Genomic DNA, 15,116 nt, shown 5'->3' on the forward strand with positions numbered 1-15,116 from the left:
CGGTAACATGCATTACATGACTTGACGAAACACTGAAACTAAGTTCTAAGCTACTTTCGTAGCAAGGTGTTGTAGAACGAGTGTCTTGTGAAACACATTTCAGACACTGCCTCTTGCTATCTTGCCATAACTGATTTGACAGAGAAATATTAGCTAGATAGCTGCAGCTGGCTATCCTATCACCAAGCTACGCTAGCTACCTGCTGTCAGCTTGACTAAACACAAGCTCACACATACTGTAGAACTGAATTAGCTGACCATCTTGAGAAGGCGAGTCAGTCAGGAGGGGAGAAGTCATCTTCAAAACGTTGTTCTCGCCATAGCAAAGCTAGCTTGTTTGTTGTGATTCCGCTAGCATTTCTTTATGAGCAATGATGAACAACAAGGCCAAATCAGGAAGTGCAGTTGCCCTTTAATTCTCACCATTTCCTATTTCCAGTCAAAGGCACTTATTTTGGATGAAATCGTCTCATTGAATTGCCAGATACACAAAACAATCTGAAGCACTGTACACAAAACGTACACTCAGGCACTGAATCATTTACAATATCTGCAGACAGAAGTAAAAAAAAAAAAATATTGGTCCACTAAAAAGCATACTTATTGGGGTTGAGGCTGGAAGGTGCGGTGCTGCATAGTACAGCCATTTCATTTCATCTTCAATTTTTATACATTGGCGAATCTTCTGAAAGGCACACATTAGATTCTAATCTTCAAGATGCTCAATCTCTTTTCCCCTTGGTTGTTTTTTGGGCTTCCTGCATACTGTAGTCCAAGCATGCAGACGTTTTAAAAATGATTGGAACAGTATGGTATTTCCCTTTCTTCTGCTTCAGTCCTCCTGTGTCCATGATGAAAGTGGTGCTACGCATGACTGTGGACAGAGATGCTTGAGAGGTCGTTCCTGATGATCTCATTAACTGTGAAGAAAGGAGAAAGATGTCAATATCTCCCAATCTACATCAAAGCATCTCCGGTACATTCTTAGAAAAAAAGGGTTTGAAAAGGGTTATTCGGCTGTCCCCATAGGAGTACCCATTTGGGATCCATGTTAAACCCTTTGTGGAAAGGGTTCTACACGAAACCCCAAAATGTTCTACCTGGAATCAAAAAGGGTTCTTCAAAGGGTTCTCCTATGGGGACAGCCGAAGAACCCATTTAGGTTCTAGATAGCACTTATTTTTTAAGTGTATAGTTCATAGTATTTGAGAGATATAGCTAGGTGTTTTAGCAGGTAATACGTCATGATGCGTTCAGTGTGCAAAATATAGTCATTTGTTCAAACGGAAAATAAATGGAGTCTTGTTAACACAGATGAATAGAAGTCTCAGACTGTTTGGTTTGGAGAGGATGCAGCGTCTTGCCCTCTACAAAGGATCCAAATGCACTTGTCATCCACTTGTCTCTCCCCCTTTCCTGCCTACTGCCACTCTTTCAGTGTTCCCACAGTCGGAGAGCCTGTCCCCTTTTATCAGCTGTGTTCTTTGGCTGATGGTTGGGAAGTGACCAAACACCAAAGGGACCAATTGGAACTAAACAAACAGCAATGTGCCAGTGTGTGCCTTCTGAAAAAGAGGATGGCAAAGGCAGCCATCTTGATTGAGGAGTCCACCATGAACCAGCAGTGTCAGACTCACCAAGAGGACCTGACTCTCCCTTTACAGTGCTTTTTCTGGCAAGTCTTATCAGATCTGGAATCTGGCAATATTTCACAATCTGGTAACATCTGCATAACCTAAAGCTTTTAGCAAGAAAAGGTATCCTTCATATTAGAACAAGCTATGCCCCTTCATTACTTGTGAGACCGAATCACCATCTGTGTTATAGTTGCTTCAGTATCTGTATAAAAATAAACATTATTTTCCTATGACGATGATAGGATAGGATAAAGGGTCAATAGTACAAGGCACTTCTTTTCATTTACACAGACACCTGATTGAGGAGCTTGGAGGAAAATTCCTTACTTGATAGTTTTTTTTTTAATTCAGAGGACATATCATTTAATAGTACTGAATGAACCAGCACCACTATCATTGAACAGCCTCTGTCCTCTGTCTGAATCTCAAATGGCACCATAATCCCTAAATAGTGCACTACTTTTGACCAGAGCGCTATGGGCCCTGGTCAAAAGTAGTGCATTATATAGAGAATAAGGTGGTATTTGGGACTGAGTCTCTAACCACCTCGGCGGCAGCTCCTCCTGGACTCAGATCTAGCCATAGGCCAAGGATGTGTCTCACAGCTCCACCAGATAGCAGCCAGATAGGAAATGAATGAGGGGAACACCCCTGGAGCCTGGTGGTGGAAGCCAAGCCCACGAGCCTACAGAGGAATTCCCTTTGACCGGACACTGGCCCTGCAGCATTAGCTCGCTCCCATTACAGCCAGGAGTCGGGGCCTGGAAAAGCAGCCTGGAATTGTGAGATTCCCTCCCAAAAAATGGGGTGGTGCTTTTTCATCTATTGTGGTGCGGTGCAGCTCTTCCCTGTGTGGCCCAGCCCTGACACAGCCACTTCCTCTCAGCCTTCTCCCTCACTTCCCTGCACAATAAGAGTGACAGGGTGTGCCTAGCAGTGTTTGGCTGGTCCCGGAGGAAAATCCCAGAGGTGTTTACATGTTAGAGAGAAGTATTTGCGGTCTAAACAATGTGCAGGTCAAACTCATTTGACATGATCACAACCGGTGGTATAAATATACAGAGGACAGAGCTGAATGTGAGAAACCGAGACCCACATAAGCAACCAATAAACTGAACTAAAGAGGCATTCCATAACATGTTCAGGGATTTCAAAGACAAATCACTTGAATTTTGATAATAGGGAAGCTCTTTTATTATGGCTACAGAGTACAGTACAAACTTCCCTGAATCTGAGCCGTCAAGTCGTCTAGACATAAAGTTAATATGTTTGGCCAGCTGATTGACTGCTATGAATAAAGAAATAGGAGAACGATCTGTGTTGGCTAAATGACGGAGTAGAGCTCTCATACGTGTGTGTCATAGAAACACACAGACACACCATTACGTGTCTTTGAGGACAGGGGTGTATTTCAATGTGACTTCATGAGGAACTTGGCAAGAGCAGATACTTGTTAGTGGAATTATGGCATTTTTATTCAGGTACATTAAATCACCTCTTGATCTGCCATAATAGTGGATCTAGAAAAAAATGGCTATCCAGTTTCCAACGGTTCACTTCTGTGCTAAAGTTTTATCTTTGTAATACATCATCAGCAGACGATTTCCAAGCCCATCTTTCAGATATTAGCAAAGCATGTGCTAGGAGAGCAGGCTAGCCATCTTTCAAGGGAGACCTTGGAGTATTCCCATTCAGTAATATGGAAGATCTGTGCTTCTGTGGGGATAATGTACCATACTAGGCCTCAGCTTGAATTTGATTGAAATCTTTAACAACTCTACTTAGGTTCAGTGCAAGTCAAATTTACATCATGACATTTTCTAATGCAAGGTGCATAGCTTAATTTCAACATGATCTTCAGAGCCCCACACTACTTCTTAGTCTTTGTCAGCAGCAAGGTGTATAACTTGGCCTTTCAAAAAGAATAGCCATTAACCACAAAGTGAAGAAATAACCACATCCCGAAATGGATCCCAACCCCTTCACTTTATTCTCCCCAACCCCTGCCACGTGTGTCCTTCCCAGAACTCAGTCCACTGGCCCGGCCGTCAGTCGTCTGTTTGATCTGGCATTAACCTTCTCCGCATCTGGAGGTTATGGGATATCCTTTTCCAAACTCAAACAACCAGGGACGAGTTGTGCTCCAACGTCTCGATACATACAGTACATACATCAAGTCATGATGTCAGACATAAATCGGAGACATTAACACGTCAGAAACATCCACGCCATATCATCACCTGCCCATTTAATGACCAACATGGTGGATGGATTACGGAGGTTGAATAGATTTGCAGAAATATGCCACATATGGTTCAATAGGTTCTAGATATCTGCTGAACATAGAAAATATACATCTGTAAAAACATTGTATTTTAAAAAGATTGACAGCAGTTTACATGAATCTAAATCTGGGATTGATTATTAAATGTAAGTGTTGAGTTTAACACCAACTATGTTGGTGGTAGATCCTATAGCGCTGTAACAAGAGCAATGTCCCCCTTTCTGAATCAGAGTCTGTTCATTTCGACACTGCAAAAGCAAGCTGACCCACTGACTACAAGCAGAAAACACTACGGCTTACCCCCACCAAGCCCACACCGTTGTCTGTTTATGTCTGTTGCCATGGACTACATTTCATTCTGTTGCCACATTTCATGTGAGGGATCTAATTGAAAAAATTGAACCGTTGATCTGTGTATGTTTACGGATGATTCAGGCTCCCCGCCCTCAACAAAACGCTAAAAATAGCCTCCCGTATGAAAGTGACAGTAGCATGTGGAACTGGTTACTATGACGATGTTCAATACAGAGTCTTGCGATAGAGACATGCTGAAAAACTCTGTGTCGTTCGAAGCAAACAATCCAGATGGGAATTTCTTGTGTGAATGGCAAGGACCGCTACTGAAGGAACGGTGGAAAACAATGACTCTGAACCGCTAGAGGTACAAAGTCAGTCACACCATTCACAAAACAATTAGCAGATCAGCGCTGTTAGCCTCATTAAGGGTTCCAGAGCGTCAACAACCATGCCAATAACGAGTGTTTCTGTCAACACAATACATCTGTACTACAGGACAACCGGTCCACTAACATGCTAACTACCACCTTTAAAACCTATTAACCTCTTATGGCTAGGGGGCAGTATTTTCACGGCTGGATAAAAAACGTACCCGATTTAATCTGATTATTAGTCCTGCCCAGAAACTAGAATATGCATATAATTATTAGCTTTGGAGAGAAAACACTCCACACTTTCTGAAACTGTTTGAATGGTGTCTGTGAGTATAACAGAACTCCTATGGCAGGCAAAAACCTGAGATGCTTCTGTTCAGGAAGTACCCTGTCAGACCTTTTATTTTCTTTGTTTGACATCTCTTCCAAAAACTAAGGATCTCTGCTGTTACGTGACACTTCCCACGTCTCCAATGGAGTCTCAGAGCCCGGGAAAAACAGGAATGACGTAATTCAAAGCCCTGGCTGAAACAAAGGAGAGCAAAAGCTAAGTGGTCACTCAGTGGACTAAGCCTTACGCTCGCGACCCGCCCCGCCCCCGGCTTTCGGTTTTTCCCTCAGTATACAGACAGGCAGATTCCCGGTCGGAATATTATCGCTTTTCTACGAGATAAATTGCATAAAAATTGGTTTTAAACAGCGGTTGACATGCTTCGAAGTACGGTAATGGAATATTTAGAAATTTTTTGTCACATTCTGCGTCATGCTCGTGGCCGAGATTTAGCGTTGGGATAGTGTCTAGAACGCACGAACAAAACGTCTTGATGGAACATAACGATGGATTATTTGGGACCAAACCTACATTTGTTATTGAAGTAGAAGTCCTGGGACTGCATTCTGACGAAGAACAAGCAAGGTAAGAACATTTTTCTTATAGGAAATGTGATTTTGGTGAAAGCTAAACTGGTTGGGTGTCTAAATAGCTAGCCCGTGATGGCTGGGCTATGTACTTAGATTATTGCAAAATGTGCTTCATCCGAAAAGCTATTTTAAAATCGGACATATTGAGTGCATAGAGGGGTTCTGTATCTATAATTCTTAAAATAATTGTTATGCTTTTTGTGAACGTTTATCGTGAGTAATTTAGTAAAATCACCGGAAGTGTTCGGTGGGAATGCTAGTTCTGAACGTCACATGCTAATGTAAAAAGCTGGTTTTTGATATAAATATGAACTTGATTGAACAGACATGCATGTATTGTATAACATAATGTCCTAGGTGTGTCATCTGATGAAGATCATAAAAGGTTAGTGCTGCATTTAGCTATGGTTTGGGTTTATGTGACATGATATGCTAGCTTGAAAAATGGGTGTCTGATTATTTCTGGCTGGGTACTCTGCTGACATAATCTAATGTTTTGCTTTCGCTGTAAAGCCTTTTTGAAATCGGACAGTGTGGTTAGATAAAGGAGAGTCTTGTCTTTAAATAGCTGTAAAATAGTCATATGTTTGAAAAATGGAAGTTTTCGGATTTTAGAGGAGTTTGTATTTCGCGCCCCGCCCATCATTGGATATTGGAGCAGACGTTCCGCTAGCGGAACGTGTATTCACAGAAAAAGACAAGCCCTGAAACAGTGAGGAAGGGTGGTGGACACGCACGCATGTACACACACGTCCTCCAGAATATGGCCACATGGCTGGACCATATTCAATATTGGATCATGGTCATCCAAAAGCCACATCATATCTCCTAACCAAAACCGCAAAAGTTTTGTTTCCTTCCTTAGGTTGAGAATATTTACCGAAATGTTGAGGGAATCACAATCTAAAGCTATAACCTTAACCTCCCTCCCCTCCTCTCCCTCAGGTCTCTCTCCTCTACTACCCCTGGCTCTCAGCTGTGACTTTACAGTAACAGTACACTATGTGACCTGGTCCTCTACTCCTCCACTGCCTCAGGCCACAGTGGCAGCAGGCTCAGGCAGCATCCAGAACGCACAAGCTCCAGTCAGTAGCTTTTATAGCCACGTGGCCTAGTCAGAGTTTCCATGAGGTAAGAGGTTTGGAACCTCCTACAGGAGAATCTGAGAAATGGTAGACAGACAGGGGGGATCCTGAGACTGTAGGTTAAAAGATAGCACGGTGAGGGAGATACTGGGATGATGGAAGTCAGGGATACCTTTTGGTGGTGTGGTAGGACAGTTATTAAGCATGGGGGTCAAAATATTACAGGTCTGTTGTATACAGCTTTGTTTCACACTAAAATTGAATGTATGGACATTCCATTAAGATATTCACATGGAGTGGCAGGTAGCCTAGTGGTTAGAGCGTTGGGCCAGTAACCGAAAGGTTGCTAGATTGAATCCCCGCGCTGACAAGATAAAAATCTGTCCTTCTGCCCCTGGACAAGGCAGTTAACCCACTGTTCCTAGGCTGTCATTGTAAATACAAATGTATTCTTAACTGACTTGCCTAGTTAAATGAAAAATATATATACTGTATCTCACCATTTTAAACTAATAAAAAGCTAGGAAGTATGACTTCAGCGGCCAAATCTAATGATAATTTTCACTAATCAAATTTCCTGTTAGTGCTGAAACTAATTGAACAGAATAAGTTACTAGTCCAAAAAAATAAATATTATATTTGTCTATGTGAACTTTAACGAGCATGGTCGACAATGAATTAGTGTACCACCACACCTTAGTGAGTCAATAAAATACAAATCCACATGTAACCGTGCCAAAACTCCTGTCCACATTACTGTAATTATACCTCTCCTGGTCCAAATCCACATGTAACCGTGCCAAAACTCCTGTCCACATTACTGTAATTATACCTCTCCTGGTCCAAATCCACATGTCACCGTGCCAAAACTCCTGTCCACATTACTGTAATTATACCTCTTCTGGTCCAAATCCACATGTAACCATGCCAAAACTCCTGTCCACATTACTGTAATTATACCTCTCCTGGTCTAAATCCACATGTAACCGTGCCAAAACTCCTGTCCACATTACTGTAATTATACCTCTCCTGGTCCAAATCCACCATTGTTCACTAAGTGTACAAGAGAAGCACAACTCCTGATAAATGTGGTTAGTGATAACTTGATTATTAGAGGAGCGATGTGAATAACCTACTACAATATAAGCTCTGCTGCTTGATTTCCCTAGACAGACAGAGCAGCCTAACAGAACTTCAGTCAGTGTGTTATTTAACCAGACTGTTAGCAGGAAGGGGGCAATTAGAATGGTTGGAGCGTAGCTCCAGCATAACAACCAATCCACCAGGGCTAGGAAGGCCCAGCCCAACCCAGCCAGACATTTGAGCTCAGTTCAGTTCAGCTGGGGTCTGGTGCAGATCACATCAAAGAACTCTACTTTTACTGCTGCTGATAGCTGCTGGTTAGCGACTCTCCCAGCTCCAGGTCTGAAGGATGGTTTCCTCCCAGTGATTGATATGGGGCCAGGCAGCACTGTTGTCTAGCTAACCCCAGGGAAGATCATTTATCCCATTTATTGCAAATCAGCACACAGCCCAGAACCCTTAGTGGTGGTGAATGCTAGAATCCCAGACCAGTGAGATCATAAAACTGGGTTTCTAAAATTCCCCAGCTTGCACTCTGCTTGGGAGGAATGGTAGAGGAGAGTTGTTTATTTTATCAGTGGACTTTTAAAAGGCCTGGCCATTATTCAGGGGCTTCAAAGTACAATATTTCAACCACAGACCTACCAGGGTTCTATGATCTAACGGTAAATCCCTGTTCTAGTCGGCTGATAGCAGTGGGAGGAATTAGGACCAGAGGGTGTTAATCATAAATGCCTTTCTCACTAAGTTCATGAGAAGGCAATTACTGTAAATAGTGACTGATAGTAGCATACCATAGTATTGTATTACATCAAGTGTGCATTTACATAGCTTCTAAGCAGCTAGCTACACAAAAAATGATTTACAATATGCCAATAATATGATTTACTGTATGTTTCAATGGTGGCTTTAATTGTCACAGTGCATTAGGATAATCTGGAGAGGTTTATGATTAATAACTCACCATCATCTAGGTACATCTGGTCCAGTTCCTCTGGCTCCTGTTTGATGTTAATGGCCAACGTGGGGCTCGAGGAGCGGCTGCCTCTCTGTTGGGTCACTGGGCTGGAGCTGCCACTGATGGGCTGGGGCGGCGTTAGGCAGTGGGTGGGGGAGAACGGGGCTTCCAGGCAGTTGGTGTCAGGGGTGGAGGGCTGTGAGCCTGGTGAGGATGAGGCACTACTGGGTGGGTAGAGGACAGATTGCGGCTGGTAGCATCCAGGACTCTCCTGGATGATGGAGACATGTGGGATCGGAGACTGGGATGGGCCTGCTGACAGGCACTTGGAGAAGGGCGTGGTGGGTGACAGGTCATGCAGTTTGGGACTGGTGCTGGGGGAGGATGAGGAGGACAGTGAGGAAGGCTTCCCTCCCAGTCTCCGTTGGCAGGCGGAGTAGGTGCCCCCCACACACGGCCGGAGTTCTGTGGGTATAATGGAGGTCATGACCTGTGGGGTGTAGTAGGGCTTGGGGCGAAGTGCCAGGCCAGGGCCACGCTGGGGACACACCTGAGGGGGGTCGTAGTCATCATTCGGCTCCGTTTTTATCATTGGAACTGAAAGAAGGAGAAAAAGGAGAGGAAAAGGAGTAAAATGAATAAACATACGGTTCGATCTTCTGTCGAGTGTACGCGGGTGAGTGAGTGAGTGAGTGAGTGAGAAAATGTCAGTGAGTGAGTGCGAGAATGTGAGTGAGTGAGTGAGTGAGTGTGTGAGTGTGTGTGAGTGAGCGAGCGAGCGAGTGAGTGAGCAAGTGTCAGTGAGTGAGTGTGAGAATGTGAGTGAGTGAGTGAGTGAGTGAGTGAGTGAGTGAGTGAGTGAGAAAATGTCAGTGAGTGAGTGTGAGAATGTGAGTGAGTGAGTGAGTGTGTGAGTGTGTGTGTGAGTGAGTGAGTGAGTGAGCGAGCGAGTGACTGAGCAAGTGTCAGTGAGTGAGTGTGAGAATGTGAGTGAGTGAGCGTGTCAGTGAGTGAGTGAGTGAGTGAGTGAGTGAGTGAGTGAGTGAGTGAGTGAGTGAGTGTCAGTGAGTGAGTGAGTGAGTGAGTGAGTGAGTGAGTGAGTGAGTGAGTGAGTGAGTGAGTGAGTGTCAGTGAATAAGTGAGTGAGTGAATAAGTGAGTGAGTGTGTGTGTGAGTGAATGAGTGAGTGTCAGTGAGTGAGTGTCAGTGAATGAGTGAGTGAGTGAGTGAGTGAGTGAGTGAGAAAGTGTCAGTGAGTGAGTGTGAGAATGTGAGTGAGTGAGTGTGTGAGTGAGTGAGCGTGTCAGTGAGTGAGTGAGTGAGTGAGTGAGTGAGTGAGTGTCAGTGAGTGAGTGTCAGTGAATAAGTGAGTGAGTGAATAAGTGAGTGAGTGTGTGAGTGAGTGAGTGGCTAGGATACCCACAGCCAAACAAACACTCTCATCAATGAGACTCTGTGTCTTTTCCACCCTGCTGAAAATATTCAAAAATGAAAAAAGGGAGACAAAAGGGGATGAATCATCACCACAAGAGACTTCCAGCTGGTTCTACAATAAAAATGGCTATTTTCTTTGGATCAGACCTCAGCAATAATATCCTATAAACGTGCATTATGAAATATGTTGCTGCTGCAGAAGTTTCATACTGTACCCAAACATGAAATACAATCCTGCTCTCTCAAAAAAACACAAAAAAACTGTTTTACCAAATATGCTATGATTGCTCCTTCAAACCCCAATATTTCAAGACGTGGCTCAATATTGAAACAAAATGGTGCCTGCAAAATGCTTTGAAGATTTCAATGATTATGCTTGTGGTGACCATGGTTGAGTTCAGAAGGGCCCTTTCTCCACTGTCTTGTTCTCAGTTCCCAGCCCTTGGCTACCAATACCAAATTCCTGTGTGGATCATGTTGAACATTACATTTCAACAAGATCCACACGTGTTGAACATTACATCTCCTCCTGTATGATTCTCGGTCAATCTCGTTTAACGGCTGATGCCGCAGTCCACTGACAACCGACCGTTAGCACCGGTTTTGAACCTGAGATTTATCGTGCATCAAAAACTAAACTCGATTTGCACACCTAAAACGAGTGAAACCAAGCTACATCCTGCAACACCCAGCCTTGCTGAGCCCGCTGTCAAGTGAACAAGGTGAATTCTGATGAGACGAGTCATGCCAACAGCAGGTTTACAATAGCAAACCGCTTCTATTTTAGACCCAGTAGGAGGAAGTGTGTCTGCAAGCGACAGGATAGACTAATGCGCAGACACAACACACAGATGAGTAGGATAAGTGCAATGTTTGTGTTACCACAAAATCTGAGTGTGCCTTAGCATCTCCGCAATAAAAATATGTGATGTTGCTGAAATAACAGTACTGTTAGAAATGCCTGGGTAAGTGTACTGTAACAGAAATGTTTGTACTTCTGCAGGTTTTATTGATATATGCAAGTAAAAAAAAATAATTATAAGCGACAGTCATTTCCATCTCATTAGGTGTAGGCTTAATCCACATAATTTGGAGGGATATCAAATCTTCTTCTACTGTAGCTGTCTGGACCTAATGTGTAGACTACTAGAGTGTGTGGCATGACTTCACATACCACACTGTCCAGACAGCTTGTTTAATGAAGAGACTTGAGTCTAACCCTTTAAGAGACACTGACCAGGCCCAGTGTCCCCTCTCTCCCCCCTCTCTGACTCTCACCAGAGGCTGAGGACAATGCTGCACTTTCAGAGGGGAAAGCAACTGAGGCACGTCAGCGCCCACATACAGGACTGGGACCGCAGTTGAATCAGAGCTTTGAACCACCCACTGGATACTAGCTTTCTCCAAGCCGGCTGCAATTAGAAGTGTTTATTTTTTTACATTTGATCTGGTGTGGCGTTTTTCATTTAGTCTGGCAACAGTTTGGCTATTCAAAAAACAGTGTTCCCCTCCCCTTTTCCACTCTGGTGCAGTCCACTCCAAGTGTTCTTATAGCTGCAGGTATGGAAAATGATATATTTTATGGAGATCCATTTTTACAATGGGAATAACGCGAACCATCGCTTTGTTCCTTACTTGAAAACCACCAAAGACGGAATACAGAATGTTTGTGTTCTTTTCTTCAGATGTAAAAATTGTGCTTAAAGTTTTGTTATTGGTCTGGGATACGAAAGGACAAGGATAGACAAAAGAGGAGTAGGGGATAGGGTGCTGGGTAAAAAAAGAGAGAGACGGAGACAGACAGAATGAAAGAGAGTTTACCATTGGCAGACATGTAGGTGAAGTGCTGGTACTGGCTCCTTTTCCTCTTGCCATTGCACACATAGAAGTTCACCTGAACAGGATTGGATATCCTCTGGTTCCGATAAGGAGGGATTTCAATGAGAAGAGATGTCTGCAATATAAAGTCAAAGGCAATGCCATCCATAGTGAGATGCAACCGAGTGCCTTCAGAAAGTATTCACACCCCTTGACTTTTTCCAAATGTTGTTGAGTTAAAGCCTGAATTTAAAATGGGATACATTTAGATTGTTTGGTCTCTGGCTTACACACAATACCCCATAATGTCAAAGTGGAATTATGTTTTTCATTTGTTTTAAACAAATTAATCAAAAATTAAAAGCTGAAATGTCTTGAGTCAATAAGTATTCAACCCTTTTGTTATGGCAAGCCTAAATAAGTCTAGGAGTAAACATGGGCTTAACAAGTCATATGATAGGTTGCATGGACACACTTTGTGTGCAATAATATTATTTAACATGATTTTTGAATGACTACCTCATCTCTGTACCCAACACATACAATTATCTGTAAGGTCCCTCAGTCGAGCATTGAATTTCAAATACATATTCAACCATAAAGTTTAGGGTGGTTTTCCAATGCCTCACAAAGAAGGGCATCTATTAGTACAGTACTTGCGAAAGTATTCACCCCCCTTGGCATTTTTCCTATTTTGTTGCCTTACAACCTGGAATTAAAATAGATTTTTGGGGGGTTTGTATCATTTGATTTACACAACATGCCTACCACTTTGAAGATGCAAAATAGGTTTTATTGTGAAATTAACAAGAAATAAGACAAAAAAACTAAACTTGAGTGTGCATAACTATTCACCCCCCCTTACTAAGTCAATACTTTGTAGAGCCCCATTCTGCAGAAATTACAGCTGCAAGTCTCTTGGCGTATAAGCTTGGCACATCTAGTCCCTGGGATTTTTGCCCATTCTTCAAGGCAAAACTGCTCCAGCTCCTTCAAGTTGGATGGGTTCCACTGGTGTACAGCAATCTTTAAGTCATACCATAGATTCTCAATTGGATTGAGGTCTTGGCTTTGACTAAGGCATTACAAGACATTTAAATGTCTCCCCGTAAACCACTCGAGTGTGGCTTTAGCAGTATGCTTAGGGTCATTGTCCTGCTGGAAGGTGAACCTCTGTCCCAGTCTCAAATCTCTGGAAGACTGAAACAGGTTTCCCTCAAGAATTTTCCTGTATTTAGCGCCATCCATCATTCCTTCAATTCTGACCAATTTCCCAGTCCCTGCCGATTAAAAACATCTCCACAGCATGATGCTGCCACCACCATGCTTCAATGTGGGGATACTGTTCTCGGGGTGATGAGAGGTGTTGGGTTTGCGCCAGACATAGCGTTTTCCTTGATGGCCAAAAATATCAACTTTAGTCTCATCTGACCAGAGTACCTTCTTCCATATGTTTAGGGAGTCTGTGGAGTGTACAGCGTAAAGTGGTCCTATGCCAGATACTTCAATCTACGCTGTGGAGCTTTGCAGCTCCTTCAGGGTTATCTTTGGTCTCTTTGTTGCCTCTCTGATGAATGCCCTCCTTGCCTGGTCTGTGAGTTTTGGTGGGCGGCCCTCTCTTGGCAGATTTGTTGTGGTGCCATATTCTTAAAAAATGTTATTAATGGATTTAATGGTGCTCCATGGGATGTTAAACATTTTGGATATGTTTTTATAACCCAACCCTGATCTGTACTTCTTCACAACTTTGTCCTTGACCTGTTTAGAGAGCTCCTTGGTCTTCATGGTGCCGCTTGCTTGGTGGTGCCCCTTGCTTAGTGGTGTTGCAGACTCTGGGGCCTTTCAGAACAGGTGTATATATGAGATCATGTGACAGATCATGTGACACTTCAATAAACTCCACCTGTGTGCAATCTAACTAATTATGTCACTTCTGAAGGTAATTGGTTGCACCAGATCTTATTTAGGGGCTTCATAGCAAAGGGGGTGAATACATATGCACGCACCACTTTTTATTTTTTTATTTTTTTTGAATTTGAAACAAGTTATTTTTTCATTTCACTTTACCAATTTGGACTATTTTGTGTATGTCCATTACATGAAATCCAAATAAAAATAAATTTAAATTACAGGTTGTAATGCAACAAAATAGGAAAAACGGCAAGAGGGATGAATACTTATGCAAGGCACTGTGGATGGGTAAAAAATAAATAATCAGACATTGAATATCCCTTTGAGCATGGTGAAGTTATTCATTACACTTTGGGTGGTGTATCAATACACCGAGTCACTACAAAGATACATGCGTCTGGAATCAGTTGCCGGAGAGGAAGGAAACCACTCAGGGATTTGAGGCCAATGGTGACTTTAAAACAGTTACAGAGTGGCTGTGATAGGAGAAAACTGAGGATGGATCAACAACATTGTAGATACTCCACAACACTAACCTAAATGACAGTAAAAGAAGGAAGACTGTACGGAATAAAAATATTCCAAAACAATACTTCAAAAAGTTTTTATCCTGAATACAAAGTGTTATGTTTGGAGCAAATCCAATACAACACATTACTGAGTACCAGTCTCCATATTTTGAAGCATAGTGGTGGCTGCATCATATTATGGGTATGTTTGTAATCATTAAGGACTGGGGAGGTTTTCAGGAGAGAAAAAAAAGAAACGGAATGAGCTAAGCACAAGCTAAATCCTAGAGGAAAACCTGGTTCAGTTTGGTTTCCACCAGACACTGGGAGATTAATTCACAGATCAGCAGGACAATAACCTAAAACAAGGACAAATCTACACCGGGGTTGCTTACCAAAAGACAGTAAATGCCCTGCCGCCTGCCACAATGCACACAGATGCAAACAGAGACTGATAGTTCCACATACACTGAGTGTACAAAATATTAAGGACACCTTCCTAATATTGAGTTTCACCCCTCCTTTTGCCCTCAGAACAGCCTCAATTCGTCGGGTCATGGACTCTACAAGGTGTCGAAAGCATTCCACAGGAATGCTGGCTCATGTTGACTCCAATGCTTCCCACAATTGTGTGAAGTCGGCTGGATGTCCTTGGGGTGGTGGACCATTCTTGATACACATGTTGAGCGTGTAAAATCCAGCAGCGTTGCAGTTCTTGACATAAACTAGTGCGCCTGGCACTTAAATATTTTGTCTTGCCCATTCACCCTCTGAATGGCACAATCCATGTCTCAATTGTCTCAAG

At 42.9% G+C, this 15,116-nt stretch overlaps 1 protein-coding gene across 1 annotated transcript in view; it reads right to left on the bottom strand.

The window, feature by feature from the left end:
* Nucleotides 1-392: 392 nt before the first annotated feature.
* Nucleotides 393-15,116, bottom strand: part of nfatc1 (nuclear factor of activated T cells 1) — a 63,941-nt gene continuing 49,217 nt past the window's right edge. Inside the window, exons 8-10 of the mRNA XM_029731396.1 lie at nt 11,895-12,027; nt 8,646-9,236; nt 393-920 (exon numbers count right to left, since the gene is read on the bottom strand). Coding sequence (XP_029587256.1) covers nt 865-920; nt 8,646-9,236; nt 11,895-12,027 — 780 coding nt within the window. The 3' untranslated portion in view covers nt 393-864. The remainder of the gene's footprint in view (nt 921-8,645; nt 9,237-11,894; nt 12,028-15,116) is intronic.

The sequence above is a fragment of the Salmo trutta genome, chromosome 34 (assembly GCF_901001165.1).
Source record: "Salmo trutta chromosome 34, fSalTru1.1, whole genome shotgun sequence".
Taxonomy (NCBI): domain Eukaryota; kingdom Metazoa; phylum Chordata; class Actinopteri; order Salmoniformes; family Salmonidae; genus Salmo; species Salmo trutta.